This window comes from Diospyros lotus, chromosome 10, assembly GCF_014633365.1.
Source record: "Diospyros lotus cultivar Yz01 chromosome 10, ASM1463336v1, whole genome shotgun sequence".
NCBI lineage: Eukaryota > Viridiplantae > Streptophyta > Magnoliopsida > Ericales > Ebenaceae > Diospyros > Diospyros lotus.
Window position 1 is genome coordinate 33720688 of NC_068347.1, and position 19833 is coordinate 33740520.

The 19833-nt window shown below is 36.5% G+C and overlaps 3 protein-coding genes across 5 annotated transcripts in view; all 3 read right to left on the minus strand.

The window, feature by feature from the left end:
• Nucleotides 1–1743: 1743 nt before the first annotated feature.
• On the minus strand, nucleotides 1744–5670 carry LOC127812246 (selenium-binding protein 3-like). 2 transcript variants are annotated; one of them, XM_052352631.1, is made up of 8 exons: nucleotides 5522–5670; nucleotides 5173–5450; nucleotides 4251–4446; nucleotides 3699–3926; nucleotides 3183–3414; nucleotides 2964–3071; nucleotides 2621–2893; nucleotides 1745–2321 (listed from the first exon to the last, which is right to left on the minus strand). In XM_052352631.1, exons 2-8 carry the CDS (start codon nucleotides 5324–5326, stop codon nucleotides 2040–2042), a joined length of 1473 nt encoding a protein of 490 aa, XP_052208591.1. In that variant the 5' UTR covers nucleotides 5327–5450; nucleotides 5522–5670; the 3' UTR covers nucleotides 1745–2039. The 2 variants fall into 2 exon arrangements, with proteins under 2 accessions (XP_052208592.1, XP_052208591.1); XM_052352632.1 differs by lacking the exon at nucleotides 5522–5670 and having other exon boundaries at nucleotides 1744–2321; nucleotides 5173–5437.
• Nucleotides 5671–14585: 8915 nt separating this feature from the next.
• On the minus strand, nucleotides 14586–16949 carry LOC127811993 (pentatricopeptide repeat-containing protein At4g14050, mitochondrial). Its single transcript, XM_052352230.1, has one exon. It carries the CDS (start codon nucleotides 16903–16905, stop codon nucleotides 15073–15075), a length of 1833 nt encoding a protein of 610 aa, XP_052208190.1. The 5' UTR covers nucleotides 16906–16949; the 3' UTR covers nucleotides 14586–15072.
• An 863-nt stretch (nucleotides 16950–17812) lies between these two features.
• LOC127811992 (probable acyl-activating enzyme 16, chloroplastic) overlaps nucleotides 17813–19833 on the minus strand; it is a 48231-nt gene continuing 46210 nt past the window's right edge. For both annotated transcript variants that reach the window (XM_052352229.1, XM_052352228.1), the window contains exons 17-18: nucleotides 18245–18302; nucleotides 17813–18157 (exon numbers count right to left, since the gene is read on the minus strand). In XM_052352229.1, coding sequence (XP_052208189.1) covers nucleotides 18065–18157; nucleotides 18245–18302 — 151 coding nt within the window. In that variant the 3' untranslated portion in view covers nucleotides 17813–18064. The remainder of the gene's footprint in view (nucleotides 18158–18244; nucleotides 18303–19833) is intronic.

Genomic DNA, 19833 nt, shown 5'->3' on the forward strand with positions numbered 1-19833 from the left:
CCTTCCGTCTCTTACCCTTAAAAAGTGTTATTAGGTATTTTTATTTTTAATTAATTGTTTTTATAAACTCATCCTTGTTTGATGATTCAACGAGTTTCGCCTTAGTTTTCTCTCATCTTGGTTGGTTACCTAACGTAATTCGTAATTCTCCTCTATCCGAGCTTAAGACCGATGATACAAAAAGAGTCTTATAGAAGATAAAAAGTTATAAATAAAAGAAAGGTATAGGGTTCGCCCAAGAGTGTGATCGGACCATGCTAGGTTAGGTTTGCCCTTGGGTAGGCATGCCTAATTTCATTTTATTTTTTTTAAATTCTTAATTTAAAAAATAATATGTTGGATAATATCCAAATGATATTTAAAAGAATAGCATATATGTTGACACAAATTAACTTATAGAAAATGGATATAACACGAAAAAATAAAATAGAGAAATAATATTTTCAAAAAAATTAAAAATGATAATGCAGGAAAATATATAAATAAAAAATATTTTTTTGTAAATATAATTTTTTTATTATAAACATAAATGCAAATTATTTCTGTTTTTAACATAATCTTAAAAATATTGAAGACCAAATTACTTTCCTCTTCAGCATAGCTATAGAATAAAAACATGATTTCAAATATTTTTTATTTATTTTAAAACGATCTCAACATTTTCAAATTTATAAAAATGACTCGAATCAAAAATATTTTTTTTAATATTTCTTGATGTTTCAAAATAAAAAATATTTCAAAAATATCATACGTTTCGTGCATGCACAAAAAACAGGCTCATATTTTAAATATGCAAAAATATATTATTTTTTTACAACAATTTGTAAAATTTATTATTCTATTTTTATTCTTTTGATGACAAATACAACATATTTTATTATCCAGATACAAATTTACGGCAAATATGTAAGTGGACAACTCCATTATCATAAGTCCAATAATAACTTAAAACTAATTATTAAATAGTCTAATACAAAGTAACAAGGAAGTGTTCAAAAATGTTCTTTTGGATACTCTCATGAGTTGGCAAATATTCCCAGAGATTTGGGTTCAAAAGGAAAATGACATAACTCCTTGGTTCATCACATCACACGCGATCCAACTTTTCCAACAAAAGAATAGTAAAGAGGATATAAAATGTAATTTATATTAAATACAGCCTATACCATACCAGGATAAATTCATATTTTTTTTCTTATGCTTTTACATATTTTTATCATGTAATCATTTAATTTTTTTTTTTGTTATTTTCATTATATTTCTATTTTTGAATCAATTTAACTTATATATTTAAATTTTTTTTATATGATAATTTTTAACTTTCCGTTATTTTGATTATGTCCATATATATATTTTCGAATTAATTTAATTCTTGTATTTTAGTACGTAAAAAAATAAATAAATTAACTTATTTTACATTTTTACTTTTTTTTTACACGTTAAAATATAAAAATTCAATTGACTTGAAAATATAGATATAAGAATATAATCGAGACAATAAAAAGTTTAAATTTTTTTACAAGAAAACGTTAAAGTATAAGAGTTAAATTAACTCGAAAATGCATATCTAGAAATATAGTTAAAATAACAAAAAAAATCAAGTAATAAAAAAAATGTAAAAATAAAATAAAAATATGAGTTTGGCCGTATAATCCTAGGTAAGCTTGGTGGCATGAAGTGATTAATAACCCAATATATTATTACTCTTTAATTTGGCATTATTGCTATGGTCGTGAGAAGGAAAGGTTTCTAATCCTAGTGTTGGATTCGGGTCTTAAAAGAGATTCTGACACCCATTTAAGATTCAACTGTTCTGGATAGACATTCTGAAACTCATCAGTTTCTGGAGATTGTATCTTTACATATCACCTATATACCTGCAGTTTCTCAAGCATAAACTATATATATAGTAGACATCAAACACTTCCACCAGTGCCAAATGCTTGAAACAGTTCGACAACTCCAAGGTTTGGCTCCAGAAACATAGTAAAATGTAACCTGTTTACTAACAGAATGCTGAGGCAGCGGCAGGCGGCAGCTTATATCCAGATATCAGAAGTGCAGTCACCACCAGGATACCTCATCTCATGAGCCAGGGAAGGACCCTCTGGCTCGGATCCAAAGTCCACGAAGAAGTTTGGATTGATGGACAGTCCCCCTTTCTCAGTATCCACATCGATTTGCAGCATGTGGGCCCCTTTGTCCACGAGTTCAGGATAAAACTGGCGGTCCCAAGTGCTGAAGAGCGAGTTGGTGACATAGAGTCGCTTCCCGTCTAAGCTCAGCTGGATCATCTGTGGCCCTCCCCTCAACCGGTTTCCCTAGAACAGAAGCAGCAAACGAACGCGTTTTTCTTAGTTTTTTGGTCGAAACAAGCAGAATTAGGAGGCCTAATTTGGCCAACAGAATGTGCCCTTGTACACATTGGTGAGTGCTAATTAACCAGCCCCCATGGCCTAGGACCATGTCTGAGACGTGTCGTGAAACGAATGGTAAATACGACAATAACTACAAGCCTTAATTCTACAGGGCGGGAAGAAATGGCAAATGCATAACTTTTGCGTCCATGGATCAAGAGAAAGCCTCAAATTGGTAGCTGGGATCTCAAGCTGGTGCATACCTTGATCTCCGGGACATCAACCTGGTAAGCAGTGCCATCTTCAGCTTGAGCTGAAACTGAACTTCCTCTTTGAATCAACCCCCCGACCCACACTTGCCCGGCCAGGATGGGGTTCTTGGGGTCCTGAATGTTGTACTGTCGAATATCTCCATGAAGCCAGTTCGATAAGTAGAGATAGCGATCGTCGAGGCTAATCAAGAAATCAGTTATAAGCCCAGGCATTTCAGGAAGAATCCAGTTTTGCACCTTCAGTGGTTTCACTGCTACAGCGATCTGTAATGCAGGCAAGATTTGTCAGATTATTGAAGAACTATGAATGAACTGGTGACATCCATCTACTCACCTGATGATCCCATGATCCCTCTGGGGTCTTGAAAAATCGCACCATGTTGCTGGTTAAGGCACACCCAACGAACCCGGTATCTTTGGAGGGGTCATGCAAGAACCTTATCTGCAAAACAGCACAATTGACACATATCGTAGAATCAATGCTACAAGATACCATTGCTCAAACCCCATCCATGGATACAAGGAAATTGTGGCTGAGGCTTCCCGCACCCACCTCTAAGGGCAGAAGCCCTGTATTGCCAAGATCCAAAGTCTGTTTCAGTTCACCATCCGGCCAGCTGTAAACGTGCAAATGGCGCCCATAAAGACCATCCGAGACATGCTGCAGGTTGAAACCTTGGGTGAATGCTGCAGGGGCTCCCCACGCTGTGCTGATCATGGTCTTGTGCCGGGGTTGGTACCAGTAGTCATAGCCAAACAGAGGAGCGTGCCCCGGTTTCTCCCACCTGACATACATGACATCAACTCAAGAATAGTCTGCGTTATGCAGTTTGTGTATTATGCACTCAAATACTCCATGAGACCATAGTTAGGGGGGGATCCTAAAAGACCATAAAAGGTAGTTTCTTCCATCCCATGGAAGAACTGTTGTGCGTATCAAATGTTATTTGCGCATTACTCTAAATAGGAAATGATTGCAAGGATGACAAACTACAATAGAACAAGCATCACTTGTCATGTTTGCTTAGAGGTTTGGTAGAGTATATCCCAAGATCAAGAAACGGTTTACCTTCCTTTCACATTGAAGTCTGAGTCGAGAAGAAGAAACCCATTCCCTTCAGCTTTTCCATCTTTATCCCCAAGGCACGAGACCATTATATCACCCGAAGCAAGGCAATGCGCGGTGTGTGGATATGCTAATCCAGTCTTCTGTAGGATATCTGCAGGCTCGACGACTTTATGCAAAGCAGGAGCCCTAGGGTTCTTTTGCGTGTCGATTGCATATATGCGTCCAGATCTGAAACAATCAATGAAGCAAGGACACTGTAGGAATGATCGTTTAAGAAGGGAAATGAAAAGGGCATTTAGGAGATCAAGTGAGGAATCCATGCCACAGGACTGTTTCTACCAGTTTAAGATCCAAATTCAAAGATAATGCCTCTAGTATGAACCATCTGTTAATTCTACCACCTGTATGATGCAAAGTTGGCCTCAACACATAAAAGTTTATCAACATATTTTGTCGAGAAGGCAGGAAAAGACTCTTTTTACTGGTATTATGGTCCTAATGCCTTGCCACGCCTCAAAAAGAGTCTGAAGCAACGCAAATTAGGTCCCTTACATTAGCGAAGGCAGGACAAGATAGCGCCGCACTGCCAGTGCATCTCCATAGCAAGAGCTGCAAGCATTCCACCCAGAATGATGCAACTCATCACCTACATTAGGCATAGGCAGCCTATGGACAACTTTTGAATATGTTTCTGAGTTTGGATCCACATCAACAGTCGCCAGATAGTCGGGCTTCTCCCTCCCTGTCCCTGTATACAACAAACTCAATCAAACAAATATCATACCAAAACTAAAATGATCTTGAGAAGAACACAAAAGATCATCGTAGCTAATCGATTCATCTAGCTGCAAGAGTCTCCCTAGCTTATAAATATTCCCCGATGCATAGTTTGGAAAGCAAAACAGGGAGCAATTAGCCTCAAAGTGGAAGGACATCACCTAAGCAAACCTAAACCTTTTCGAGTCAAAGAACTTTAGCATCAGCTGAGAGCGATTCAGCTACGTTGGAACAATGAAATTCAGGAGTACAGGCTCAGAGGTTTTCTGGAAATATAGCAGTAAACTCATATGATTCCAATGATAGTTTTGCAAGCAAAATGAACAGAATCTGAGGAGTTTGAAGTGGGAAAATCCCACAAGAAACCGATGCCAAACATGCGGTTGATTAAGGAGAGAATTACAGAGAGAAATGGTTAAAGAAAAGGGCATATTTCAATAAGGAGTTTGAAGTTTGAACAGAAGCAATATTTTAGTTCTTCTTCCATGGAAGATCCCAAACATACGGTTGATATCACACCAACTGTAATAATACAACATAATTCACAAACTAAATCCGTTAAAGAAAGAAAAAAAAAATCCCTAGAATCAGAATCAAGTACATGTAGCAGCCTCATTTCAAACAGAGGGAACTGATTCAAATAGCAATCAAACGAGAGAGAGAGAGAGAGAGAGAGAGAGAGAGAGAGAGAGAGAACCTGTGTAGACGCAAGTGACATAGATGAGAGACTCCCTGGGACCAGACATGGCCTCGAGCGGTGTTGCGTACCCAGGTCCCCCCTTGCAGCACCCAACGTGGCCGTGATCCTTCCCCACCGTCGCCGTCTCCGCTGCCGCAACCTCCGTACCCATCTCTCTCTCTCTCTCTCTCTCAGAATCTGTGGCCGATCTCCCCAGCTCAGTATCTGTGGCCGAATGGGAACAGGAAACCTTTATAACCGGCCATGTTCATCTTCTGAATTTCTGCTGACGGCAGCTTTTCGGGAAAAACAAAAATCAGATACAAAAAAAAAAAAAACCCACAATCCAAAGTTAAAAAATTCTTGCCATGGTGGGCCTCCGATCAGGGATCCAAATTCGATTACAAAGCGGACCTTGTTCTCGATTTGGTCTCAGAAACTTCTAAAAACAAAAAAAGAACCCATCATTAGGCAAGAGACGATCTTTCCTATAAGGTGGCGGAGCGGAGATGTGACAGATGTCCATTGCCGGATGTTACATGATTCATGAACGTGGGCGCCTTTAGCGGTGAGGTTCTGAGGCTTTTCCCAATACAGAAATGTCATTTTCACCTACAATTCTTGTGATTCATGAACGTAGACGTTATACGAGTTTTCTTGCCCGGCCGGACGAGAATTAAACTCACGGAATTAATTAATATTAATATATTATTTATTTAATTATTCGATTTATATTTTAAAAATAATTTTATTTTTTTTATTACATAAAATAGGATTTTATCGGATATTAGTGTTGTTGAGTAGACTAATATTTTTTATTTTCATCGAAAATATCAATCTTGTTGATTTATTATTATTTTTTTTATAATTATTCAAAATTTATGATTATTTTAATTACACATTTAATTTAATTTTTAAGTCAATTTAACTCTTATACTTTAATATTTTTTCGTGTGATAATTATAATTTTTCGTTGTTTCAATCACATCTCTAGATATGTATTTTAAAATTAATTTAATTATTATATTTTAATATAAATAAAGTATAACGTATATTTTATCATCTTATTTTATATATTATTTTAAAATTTTAAGTTTTTATTTCTACTCAGCGAATCTCCATTTTTCTATTTTTAACTTTATTTGGAGAGTAAGGACAAAAATAATAATACTATTTGTACACAATATATTTGAATATTATGTTTTGATAATTATCACAAGGTGTCTCTTTGTGGCAAAGTTTCTACTTTGATAATGTCACCACTTTCAACCTTATCATTATAAGAGTGATTAACGATAAGGTTACTTAGGGTACAACTTTAGGTTTTGCCGGATTAATTTATTATTTTTTTATTTACTATATACATTAAAAGTGAGTATTCAATCGATTTGACTACTCAATATTAAAATTGAATAGATTAAAATTATGTAAAAAATCAAATAAATTATAAAACTAAATAGAATGAAAATTGAAAAAACTAAATTGATTGAAAAAATTCAAAAAAAAAAAACTAAAAAAAAATGAACAAATCAAAAAAATCAAGAAGACCAAATCGAAAAAACTAAAAAAATCCAATAAACCAAAATTTAAAAACTGAGACATCCCTCCCCCCCCCCCCCAAAAAAAAAAAATAAATAAATAAATAAAAAGAGTGGAAAAAATAAAAAATTTCAAATGGTTCAATTTTTTCAATTCAAAAACTAAATGAACGAAAATAATCGAAGTAGTCAAATTTGATAATCGAACCGAACCAACCCTTAGCTGAAACTAAACTAAACCGATAATTTCAATCCATTTAATTTGATTATTTGGATTAAACTGAACTGTTACATACACACAAATTTCACCCGTAAAGCTCCCACTTAAACATGAGGGGAGGAGGTACAAAGCTTGAAATCAAGATTTTAAGTCTCTGATCAAGATCAACACTTTCACTAAATGATGAGCATATTAACCAATTTTTTAATATGTCTAGCAGCCTGATTGGGTTCAGAATCACAGGCTCTTTGGGCAGAGTCACAAATGAAAGATGAAAGTGTCTTTCAATATATATACATACATACAACTGCAACTCATTTAAGATCAACTGTTTTAGATAGAAATTGTGGATGGATGGAACATAACACCATTAGACATTGAACTATCATAGCAAAGACTTAGCAAAATATAACTTGTTTGTAATGCTAATAAGGCTGCTTAAATCCAGACATTAGAAGTCCAATCACCCCCCAAAAACCTCATGTCATGAGACTAGTCAGAAACATCAAGAGCGGTGTCTAGAGAGTGAAGATCCAAGCAAGTGTCCAAATGAGGATGCATGCACAAGACTCCATGTTTTGTGAGGGTCGTTTTTGGGTAGACGAGTAGGAAGTGTATCCCACATTAATCAGGAAAGTGGATGGTACGTTACCTTCCTTTCAGATTGAAGTCTTGAGTCAAGAAGAAGAAATCCATTCCCCTCAGCATTTCCATCCTTATCGCGGAGGCAAGAGAGCATTATATCACCAGAAGGAAGGCAATGTGTTGTGTGGGGATATGCTAATCCAAACCTTTCTCTTAGTAGCTCAAAGATGGAAACTCTCTACCAAATTGGTGCAATTACAAGTTACAGTAGTGCACAACAACAGTTTAAGGAGGGAACATGAAAGGGCAGTTTGAAGATCAAACGAGGAATCCAAATCCATGTTCTATAACAACACTAACATCATCTGTAGAGTCTAGCAACCACATACAAACAATCAGATTGATAAGTCTGAACAAATGAAGGCCGGTGACATGAATAAGCTCCTTACCTTAGTGCAGGTAATACAAGGTAGCGTCGCGCAGATAATGCACTTCCATAGCAAGAGCTGCACGCGTTCCAGCCAGACTGATGCAACTCGTCCCCTTTCTGAGTTTGGATCTACATCGACAGTCGCCAGTTAGTCAGGCTTCTCTCTCCCTGCCTTCTCATTCGGTGGAGCCCAATGGGGCTGAATTAAGGCTTTCTGCTGTGGTTGCTAATGGGGCTTCTAGCCCATGTAGGCGGGTCTAAGTAGATCAGGCTTTCAGCCTTCATGGTGGGGCCCGAGATGGCCCTTTGCATTGTGGATATTACTGTGGGGATTTGGGTCGCAATGGCATTATTTTCCGGGAGGCCAGCAAGCAGACCGATCATGAGGATGGTTTGACCAATCAGGGGGCCCATTTTTGGCCCACTGAAAGGAATAAAACATCCTGGGCTGGGTTAGTTGATTCGGGTAATCTCCGTGTTTCAAAAAAATTGGTGTTTTATCCGCCAATTAATTTTTCAGCGGATGGTCCCACAGTGCGCTTTTCGAATGAAATTATTGACAAGATAATACTATTTCTACGGATATAATTTTTATAGGATATTTTACCCCTTTCTCTCTTCTCACAAAGATTATTCTACCCCATTTTCTCTTCTCTCCTCTTCCCTTCTAACACTATCTCTCATAGCCTTTCTTTCGTCACTCGCTACCTATGTTGCATCCTTGCCTAACTGACTGTCGTTGTTCTATGTTACACGGAAACGAAAACAGAAAACGTTTTTGATAGAAAACGAAAACGTGAAAACAAATATTTTTTTTAAAAAATAGACATAAATAGGATTTGAAACGAGATTGAGAAACGTTTCGAAAACGGGGAAACGACTCCTATTAGGTGTTTCTGTGCTATTGCCCACCTTGCCTTCCTTGACTGTTGTCGCCCACTGCATCCTCACTTGATCAACCACTGCCTGTTTGGCCTTCGCCTAAATCGCTTGCCACTCGTCTTGCCCACGCTCTCGTCACTTGCTGACCTCATCCGCCAGTTGAATCCTCCCCTGGCCGACCGTCGCCCACCTTACCTTTTCCATTGCCCACACCCTCGCCCTTGTCTTCGCCCTCGTTGACCGTTGTCACCCGCTGCATCCTCGATTGGTTTGGATGCTCATCGGTGGTCAGTTGGTTTGGGTGGTGGCCGATGGAGAATGGTGTCTTTGCAGGTGAGTTTTGTCCCTTCTCTCTAACTCCCTCTTCTCATTTAGATCTGATTTATCGACAATATATCGAGATAAATTACTCCAATTTATATTTCAAATATCGCTAATTCTCAAAATATATCACCTTTGTAAACCAATCTGTAAAAATGCTTCTGTACAAATAGCACAACCCTTATTGACAAGGGTGTGCAGTGTTGAAAAAATACCTTCATCGGCTACTTCATTGATAAACAGCTTCCGTTCCAGGAAGTGTAGTGTATTGCGTAGCGGTTATGGCAGCGTTTCGGGCTTATCGAAGTAATTTCCAATAACTCAGGTTGTTTTTTATTTCTTTTTAATGGTAAGGAGAATGTGATGAAAGTTTTTGGCAAGGACCCCTGGCATTTTGGACGACGACCTTTAATCTTGAAATTTTGGGAAGTGGGTATGGATCTCTTAAGGGTTCATTCGTTGGTGCCTATTTGGATGAAATTTTTTAATATTCCATTAGAAAGATGTAATGACGAGGGAATTGCTAGGATAGCTAGTGCCCTCAGTCAGCCTATCCATGTGAATTTCAAGACGGATGATAGGACTAGAGTTGAATTTGCCCAGGGTATGTGTTGAGATGGATACTTACTTTGATTTTCCTAGGCATATTAATTTGTATTAGGGAATTGATGAAAGCACGGGGGAGCCCAAGTTATTGCGCATGCTTGTGGAGTACTAATGGATTCCATCTATTTGTTTCCAATGTTGTGTGTTTGGTCATAGTCTAGCTAAATGTCCAAACAAGCCCTCCCAGCCTGGGACAGGCTGGCTTGGTTCAGGAAAAGTCTCATGCTAAGGGACAAAAGGTGAAGGTGGTGAAGGAAGCATCTGTTAGAACAGAAGATGCTATGGCACACACCAAGAGGGGGGGTGAATTGGTATAATTAAAAGCTTGGTAGAAACTTGAAAACTTTTTGACCCAATTGAGGTTTTAGTGACTTAAAACATAGAACATATGAGATGATAAATGTAAAGCAAGAAGAATAAAAGGCACAAAGAATTTATAGTGGTTCGGCTTAAACCAAACCTAATCAATTACCTTAACTCCCACTAAGGATTTTAAACCAATTCACTAAAACCTCCTACTTACACAAGTAGGCCCTCTAGCTACACAAGCTAGGAAATACAACCTCCCAATTTAATGGGCCCTCTAGCTACTGCTAGGAAAATATAACCTCCCAATTTAATGGGCCCTCTAACTATTGCTAGGAAAAATACAAACAATCGAATATAGAATCTAAGAGTACAACTCTTAGTTACAATGATCTCTCAAAAATGATACAAGGCTTAATTGAATGGATTTACAATGATAGAACAGCAAAGCTTTGGAGAGAAAAATAAAACAATGAAAGCCCAAACACTGTAAGCTCGAATAAAATTGTTTGCAATTGCTAGATCATCTCGTTTCCGTCCATTAGCCTTCTCTTGATCATCTATGACATGTATATATAAGTGTCCCACAAAGTTGAAGAGAAATATAGCCGTTTGAAGCCGTTGGGATTTGAAAAAATAGCCGTTTGGAGCCGTTGGGATTTGAAAAAATAGCCGTTGGAGCTTTCTGCAAAAAAAATAGTCGACAGAAGAAATACATAGTTGACTATTTTTACAAGTAAAATTAAGAATAGTCGACAGACATATACTGATAGTCGACTATTTCTAATACAAAAATTCAATAGTCGACAGACATACTTAAATAGTCGACAGATGCTAAAATGTGAAGAAAATTTTGAAACTTATGAACAAAAATAGTCGACAGATATGAAGGCATAGTCGACTATCCTTACTCGATAGTCGACAGATGTTAAAATAGTCGACAGATGCTTGAATAGTCGACAGAACAATCAAAATAGTCGACTATTTCAAAGCATAGTCAACAGAATGAACCTGATAGTCGACTATCCTTTTGAAAATCTTGAATTTTCAATACATCCTTATTCGATTCTTTAAAGAATCATTTTGATTATCTTGAAAGCAAGTTGAGATTATCAAAAGTATGATTTGAAACAAATTATTCTTAACAAGCAAGTTGAGATTATCAAAAGTATAATTTGAAACAAATCATTCTTACATCCATACTCAATATTTCATATCTTGCTTTAAGACTTATATACTAAAAATGCATTTTCTCATTCATATAATCCACATAATAGAAATTGATTTTCATATAGTCATTTATCAAAACCATTCATTACCAAGAGATATTAGATATCAAAATACTAGGAAATAGTTTTCTAAAATGAACACTTTCTAAAATGAACACACTTTCAAAAACATATTCTAGTTGGTCTTTTGTTTTAGAATTATTTTGACCAACGATTTCAAGGAGATTCTTTTTAGATCTTAAAACTTGTTTATGCTAATCTCCAAACAATATAAAAGATCATAGATCATTTTAACAAAGCACTTTGAAATTGATTTTCGTTTCCAAACCATATACTTTGATTGAGAAAAAAATACATTTGAAATTTTTCTTCATCAAAACTAAACACAAGAGTAAAATATCAGCATCCCATCAACAATTAAGTAGGAAGATGGATCATCCATCAATATCTCGTTCCCATACGATTAGTGATGCAGATGTGGTAATGGAAAATCGGTTGTGTATGCTCTCTGAAGCGGATATATATATTCCTTCTCCCGAGGAACTGTTGGTTTCGGTGAAGATGGGGGTTTCAGATGAGTTAGGTATGGTTATTGATGATAGGGGTAAGTGGGATTGTTTTGACGAAGATGATGGTTCGTCTGAAATGGTGGGCAATTCGGGATCTGATTATATTCCAATCAAATCAAAGTCCCAGAAAAAAAGGGAGCCAAAAGAAAATGAGTGCCCAAGCGAGAGTTACACGAGGATCTGACACAGGCAGTCCAATGATGACGAACCTAGCGTGAGTCATTTCGTAGTGCGTTTTTTATTTGGTTATGTTGTTTTGGTTGTTTGTTTCCTTTTGATGCGGGAGATGCTCTTGCTTGTTTGTGTTTTTCCTTTGGTTGTTTGGTGCGGGATATGTCTCACCTATCGTTGTAGGATTTTTCTTTTTTGTTAATATAATTTTACTTACCAAAAAAAAAAACTTATCATATGGGAACCAAAATGAATTTGAGAAGAAGAAGATCATCATTGTTAATTGAAGTTGATAAATGGAATCCCACAACAAAACTGATTCTCTAAGCAAGAAAAAGATGGTAAATGGGAAAAAACCCAAAATGTGATTTTTTCCCGGGGCTATGGAGAAGCCCTAAACGGGCGAGTATATATATTGTCAATTTAGACAGCTTTCATCAAAACAAAGTATGAGTAATTTGGGTATATTTGAGATTTCTAAATTTGAAAGATCCAATGATCTTATTGCTTCAATTTCCTCATGGTGAGATTATTTGTCTCTTCCCATATACCCAGTTCACATACTACGATCGAACTATGTATATCCTGTATTTTGTTTTCACTTTCTTACTCTATTTCACGTTGTTTTTCTCGACAATTTAATTGGTAACCCTGTATACCTACCAATGGTGTTGCGTTTATGTATTCAACAAATTCCAAAGAATTTAGAAGGGGTTGCCAGCCATGTTCTTATGAACCCCTTTCCCAACATTTGAACGAAGATATGGGCAATTCAAGACTGATGATCTATGAATACAGGGAAAATGCTATACAGAGAGAGGGGAAGAGGGGGGGTACCTGTGTAGAGGCAAGCAACGTAGATGAGAGACTCTCTGGGACCAGACATGGCCTCCAGAGGAGTCGCGCAGCCAGGTCCCGCCTTGCAGCACCCGTCGCCGCCGTGATCCTTCTTCAGCTCCGCCGCCACCGATGCCATCTCTCTCTCTCTCTCTCTCTCACTTTCCCGCTCAGTACGTTTGGGCTAACTGGAAACTGTTTTTATAGTTGGAAACCGTCGACACTCATTTACGTTTATATTAATATAGATATATAACATAGTTATACAGAAAAATCGTCAAAAATATCCAAATATTATTTCCAAATTTAAAACCTCTATTTTCATTTTAATTCCAAACAAGCAATCTTATCCTAAAAGTTAGTTCAGGGGAGGAAAATGCTCAAACCATATAAAAACAACATAATAGTCTAATAATTTGACGATGTAGAACAAATGCAACTTCAATACTCTTTTTCGCGCATATCGTGCAAATACATATGGGTAGAGTCCAAACTCAATATTGCAAATAAAAACATACTCTTGGGAGGACGTCTCCTTGCGGATGCCCCGCCACGGTGTTCCTTTTCGTAACGAGAAGTTTAACTTGAGTCTGATCTACCAATAACTGCACTGAGGTAAAATTTGAATTTGGATACCTAAGCTAGTCCACCTCTCTCAGCTGACCATTGGGGTAACCTCATAGGGTAAATAAAAAAAAATTAAATAAAATTTTCTTAATAAAAACATACTCTTAATAAAAAAATAAAAGCATACTCTTAATATCATGTCAAGTAGACCTAGGTAGAATTCACTCCTAAAAACTAATTTAGATAAAAAGGTGCTTAAATCACATATAAATAATATAATAGCTCAATAATTTTGCGATAAGAGATAAATGCAATTTCAACAAAGATTATACTTGACATGAGAATAAGATTTAAGCAAAATGATCTCTTGCTCCCATCAAACAATATATCAATTGCTTGATATTGAGCAACCAGAGGGGTAATGTCATTTTCACACAAATATTATTTAAAAAATTAAATCACCAATCAGCCTCTAATCCAAAGTATTTCTTTTGAAGAAGTAATTGGCATTGCTATTGTTGATGTTGGCATTAGTCTCTTTTTTAATTCAAATAAATTCATCATGAATATTTTTAATGAGATTATTTTAAAATTTGTATTATAATTTGTGTGTTTTATTACACATTTTGTTTGAAATAATTTGATAAGGATAAAATTACTTTTTCACTCATTTATCAATGTCCTTATTTAAGAAGTATAAAAATAGAGAAAAAAAAGATTACTTTTACAATCTAATCTAAGAAAGCTTAAAATTAATGATTAATAAAAATCAATTGCTTGCCAAATATTCTTTTCTTATAACTTGTAATTTTTATTTAATTATAATTTAAAAAATATATATTAGATCATAAAAATCGCTTAAATTACACACTTTATGTTACTCTAAGTCTCATTAGATAGAATAATTTTGAATGAAATTATTCCATTTCATTGTTATGTCTGATACGATTTTATTTTGATGAAATAGAATGATAAAATAATGAATTGACAAAAATACCCTTTCACATTATAATAAATAAAAAATCTTATAAAAATAGCATTTAATTCCAAAAAATTATATTACCAAGTATAGACATCAGATAGACATAGTGAAATAAAGGCTGAATATGTTGTTGTTGTTGTATGGACATCAGGCAAACAGGGACGGCAACAGGTCGATAGCATTGGGCAACAAACTTATATATATGACATTATATAATTAGAAAAAAAATGTGAGGGTAAAAATGTAATAATACCTCCAATTTCATGGACTGAAAAGGCTTTCCATCCATTTTGTGATAGAAAGTCCTTCCATCATTAGGAGGAGATGGATCATTTTATTCTGTTACATCAGCCAAACAACCTTATACGAGAATCCCATTCTCTCGCCCTTCATTCCGCCCAACCAAACGTAACCTAAATAAACACCTGAAGAAGGCGTATAACATTCCAGTAGGTAGCACAATCTATTACTATCCATCACCAATGTGAGGCAGATACATTATGCAGCAACATGGCTTAGATTCAAAACTATTGTTCGAATGTATGCCTAATTGTCACAACATTCGAATAACACTGTATGAGTAACATCTTAAAGTAGAATTCATATAGTCGATCTCACGTGGTGGGATAAAAGCTTGGTACCTTATCATATTGCTTGGATTCGAAAACAATGCAATCACCAGAAGTCACAGCACGAACATCTTCCATCCTTAAAATGGTGAAACCTGCTGGCATCGCGAACGATGATCTCCCTCTCAGCAATGAAGCAAATGTATTTCAGAACGGTATGGCAATCTACACAAACCCGAAGATTTTTCACGATGCGAATGACTGCCCCAGGAACAGCCTTGAGCAAGCCATAAGCCACAGCCAGCCTCTCACTGTGCCAAAAGAGCAGCCTTTCCTTCTCATTCTTCTCCATGTCATGTAAAACTGAGCTAGTATCAGGAACATAGCCTCTTCTCCTCATCTCTGCATCCAACTCTTTAAGCAGACCAACAATCTCATCCTTCATGGCATGCGATATTTCCCCGGCATAAAACACCTGGCTCTCCTTTCCCAAGTCAATACTACTGTAACCAGGCTGCTTCTTAACTTCCATAACAGCCATCAGCTTTCTAACCTTGGATACATTCTCCCACACTCCAGCCCCAGCATAAGCATTAGACAACAGTATATAAGTTGAAGGGTCTTTTGGTTCTAAGCTGAGTAAATGATCAGCAACCCTAGCACCCATTTTGATGTTCTCGTGGAGCTTACAAGCACTTAACAAAGCAGCCCAAGCAGCTTCATCTGGCTCGAATGGCATGGTCTTCAGAAGATTCTCAGCCTCATACAGATGTCCTGACCGAGCAAAAAGATCCAGTAAGCAAGTATAATGTTGTAGAGTAGGACTCAAACCATAATCCTCAACCATTGATTTGAAAAATTGGCGGCCTTTGCTAACTAAGCCAACATGGCTGCAAGCATAAATCAGTCCCGTGAATGTCACTTCATTCGGCTTTACTCCGGCCAATATCATCTCATCATACAGAGACAATGCATCTTTGGCTTGTCCATGCTGGGCTGTCCCCACGATAATCGAAGTCCAAGAAACAACATCTCTTCGGCTCATAGAATCGAAAATGATCCTTGCTGCCAATACATCACTGCATTTTGCATACATATCAACCAAGGCATTACTGGTAAATAAGCAAGATTCATAGCCAAGAGCCAACACAAAACAATGAATTTGCTTCCCAAGCTCCATTGCAGCCAAATTGGCTGAGGCCCCAACAATGCTGGAAAGAATATGGGGGTCTACAATATCAACCCCTTCTCTCCTCATCTCAATGAAATGATTAAAAGCATCATTGCAATGCCCACTCTGCACCAACCCAGATACCAAAGCCGTCCAAGAAAACAAATTCTTCTCCGGCATACTTTTCAAGAGCTCAACAGCTTCCATTTTCCGCCCCCTCCGAGCGTACCCAGAGATCATGGCAGTCCAAGAAACCGAATTTTTACAAAAAATGGAATCGAAAACAGAACGTGCGTCATCGGGCAATCCACATTTAGCGTACATATCAACGAGAGATGACTTGACAACATCATCGTCGCAAAACGGGGACGGTACGAAGTGAGCATGAAGTTGCTTGCCCAGCCTTGCATCACCCAAGCTGGAACAGGCCTTGACGAGGCTGGCCAGGACAAAATGGTCACAGTTCAACCCGTCAAGACTGAACATGTTGGGGAAGATGGAAAGGGCGAGATGGGGGAGATTCGTTTGGTTGTAGGCGGTAAGAATCGAGGCCCAGGAAACCGGGTCTCTTTGGGGCATTTCGTCGAACACTTGGAGGGCATCGACGACGAGACCACATTTGCCGTACGCATCGAGAAGGGTGTTGGGAAGGGGAGGACAATGATCTAGACCTGATTTGAAGATGAGGGCATGGAGTTGTTTGGCCTGAAATGGAGATTGGCGTCTGGCACAGAGCTGGAGTTGCTGAATGAGGTGAGAGTAATGCATTCATCAGTATCGTTCTTGTGGCTCTGATCCGCTGGGACGATGGAAGTTGGTATCAAGCTTTAAAATGCCCTTTTTCACTCTACATGAAAATTTAATTTTTGTTTTCTATAATTAAATTATTTTATTTTTTATAACTATAACATTAAGATTACAAATAAACCGAGCCATTTGTGAACAGCTTAGTATTTTGTTCAACAAAATCTCATTCGAGTTCGTTCGTCAAGACAAACGAGTTAAGTTTGAATCTAACTTTAAAACTTGATTTGTAAACAAATCAAATTTAACTTCAATAAAACTCAATTAATTAAAGTTACAAAATATGTTCAATTAAAAACTCATGAATACTAATAAACTCAATTATTAAGTTCACAAAATTAATTAAAAGCTCACGAATACATGGGAATAATCTCATTTATAAATATATTAATATATTTATTTACAATTTTTTAAATATTTTATTTAACATAAAATTATTAAAATTTAAATTATTATAATAATATAATTAAATTAAATATATTTAAAATTATTATATATATATTAATGTAATTATTCAATATAATATGATATATATATATAATAAAATAAAATAACAAATTAAATTTACGTAAATAATAGACTACAAGTCCAAACTTGACTCATCAACATTTTGACAAGTTAAACCCGAACCGAACTTGACCCTAAAAATTGAATCACAAGTCGAGTCTAAGTTTAACAAATCTCAACTCAACTGAGTTTGATTGCTACCTTAATTTCAAGTGACATCAGAAAGAAATAACAACCTTAATGTTTAGTTGGACATGAATCTTGCACAAAGCTTTAAATCTGAGACCTTTTAGTCTCCGAGATATAATTTACCTTTGCTATCACTCTGATCTTTAAATTAACTTAATTAAAAAACATGGAGCCATTGAAATAGGGCACCTCACACCTGGCCATTTTGTTGAGTTGTCTGAATGTTTGGTTCCAACAAATTGTACCCTACCATCATCAAGTACACTGAGGCTTTGTATTGTTCCCAACTTTGTTTCGTATTATGTCATTTTATACCAAAAAGCTTAAACCTTTGCATTAGACACAGAACGATAAATATATTCTGCCTTCCTATCAACCAAAGAAGGCTCTTTCTGCCACTAGTACAATCACTTTATAAGCATACAATTCACCGGTATAGCTTCTCTATTTCCTCTTTGTATCGATCTGCAACTTTGTCTCTCCGAATCTTCATGGTTGGAGTCATGAGGTCATTATCAATCTGCAAGCCAGAAAGAGAGTTGTTTGAGCAGAACCAGACAGAATCAAGGATATGTGAAGAAATGACTGCCAGTGTGTAAATATTAACTGTAAAAGGGTCGTCCACCACCATAATCGGCCCTATTTGAAATGAGCACTCGGCAGTCCTGCATAAAACAAAGTCTAGTTAGATGTCTTTTACAGGGCATAAAACCAAGTAGAAAGATCCTTTCTATGATGTGGTATAATATATATATAAATATGTGTGTGTGTCATATTGGCTTTCAACCTATGAACACACAGAAGAAGGAAAAATATACAAAGGTGAATGTGTCAAAAGGCACCTATGATGCACAGAACTCCTAGAGGGTGCCGTTTCAGCGTTTCTGAAACGTTTTCTCATCAAGAAACACCCAAAAAAAACATTAGACTGTTTTTGCAATTTCAGAAATGTTTCAGGGTCGTTTTGTAATAATAAAAAAATATATAAATGCATTTCCATCCAGGAAGAGGTTAGAGACCAAAAAAAATTGTCTCACTAGGTTATGTTTGATTTTTTTTTTAAATTTATTATTTGTTTTTAATTACTAAGTTATGGTTCATGGATGATAGAACTTATCCTTATATTTGTTTGAATGCATTATGGAATTTATGTTAATTTTTAGATTAAATAAATATTTTTTAATAATTTTTTATATTAAAAATTATATTTATAAAAATGCCCCTATATATTTTTTTATTTACGCGTTTCCCCTCAGTTTCCATTTCCTACTTTTTTTGAAAAATGTCGTTTTCCTATTTCCGTTTCGTATCGTATCATATCTGTTTCCTATTTTCATTTCTGTGCAACCTAGAAAAGCACTATGTTCAATAAAATAGAAGAAATAAACAAAGCAGGTGAAAATATAAGGCACTAGAAGAAATGAAAATGATATTTGATGCTTGCTAATATCTTCATGCTAAGGGCATTAGGAGGGTCAGATTGCAGAAGAGACTTAAGTACCAAAAGTTTTGACATCATTTGCATGTAGTGACTGCTGTAAGTCATACCTTAACTTGGCCACTCAATCTTTTATCATCGCCAAGAAATGCATCTTGATCCCCAAAAGCAATATTTATATTGCAAAGGGAATGAGAGGCCGAGTTGATTTCAAATATTCCATTCTCAACAAAACATCTAATGGAAAATCCCAAGGTTCAAAACTAAACCAAATTTTAGGGATGGAGATGTTTGGATGGGGCCTCCTGGGAATAACTTTTAGCTGTGGGGATTTCTACCATAACTTGCATGCTGTGATCATGAAGACTGAAATACAGACAATCCTTTAGTTATGCCCAACTATGAGCCTAAGCCTAAAAAAAGAGGCCCATCGAGAGACCGAGAGACACAAGTGACTTCAAACTAAATGGCTCAAATAACTTCATACCAAGAGGCTTGAGCGACCTCAAACCGAAGGATCGAATGACCTCTCCTAGAAGCCTCTCTCAATGTATCCGAGGGACCCTTCCAGGAGGACCTCATAGGTCACTCCACAACAAGAAGACTCTCGGTCACACTCTCTCACTCAAGCCTCGGTCACTCTCTGGTCTTTTGGTCTCTCGATGGGCCTGTGGGCCTCTTCCTTTAGGCTTGGTCTCATCATTGGACATAACAATTAAATAACTTGTGCATTATGAGGCTCTAAGGAGAATAACTCT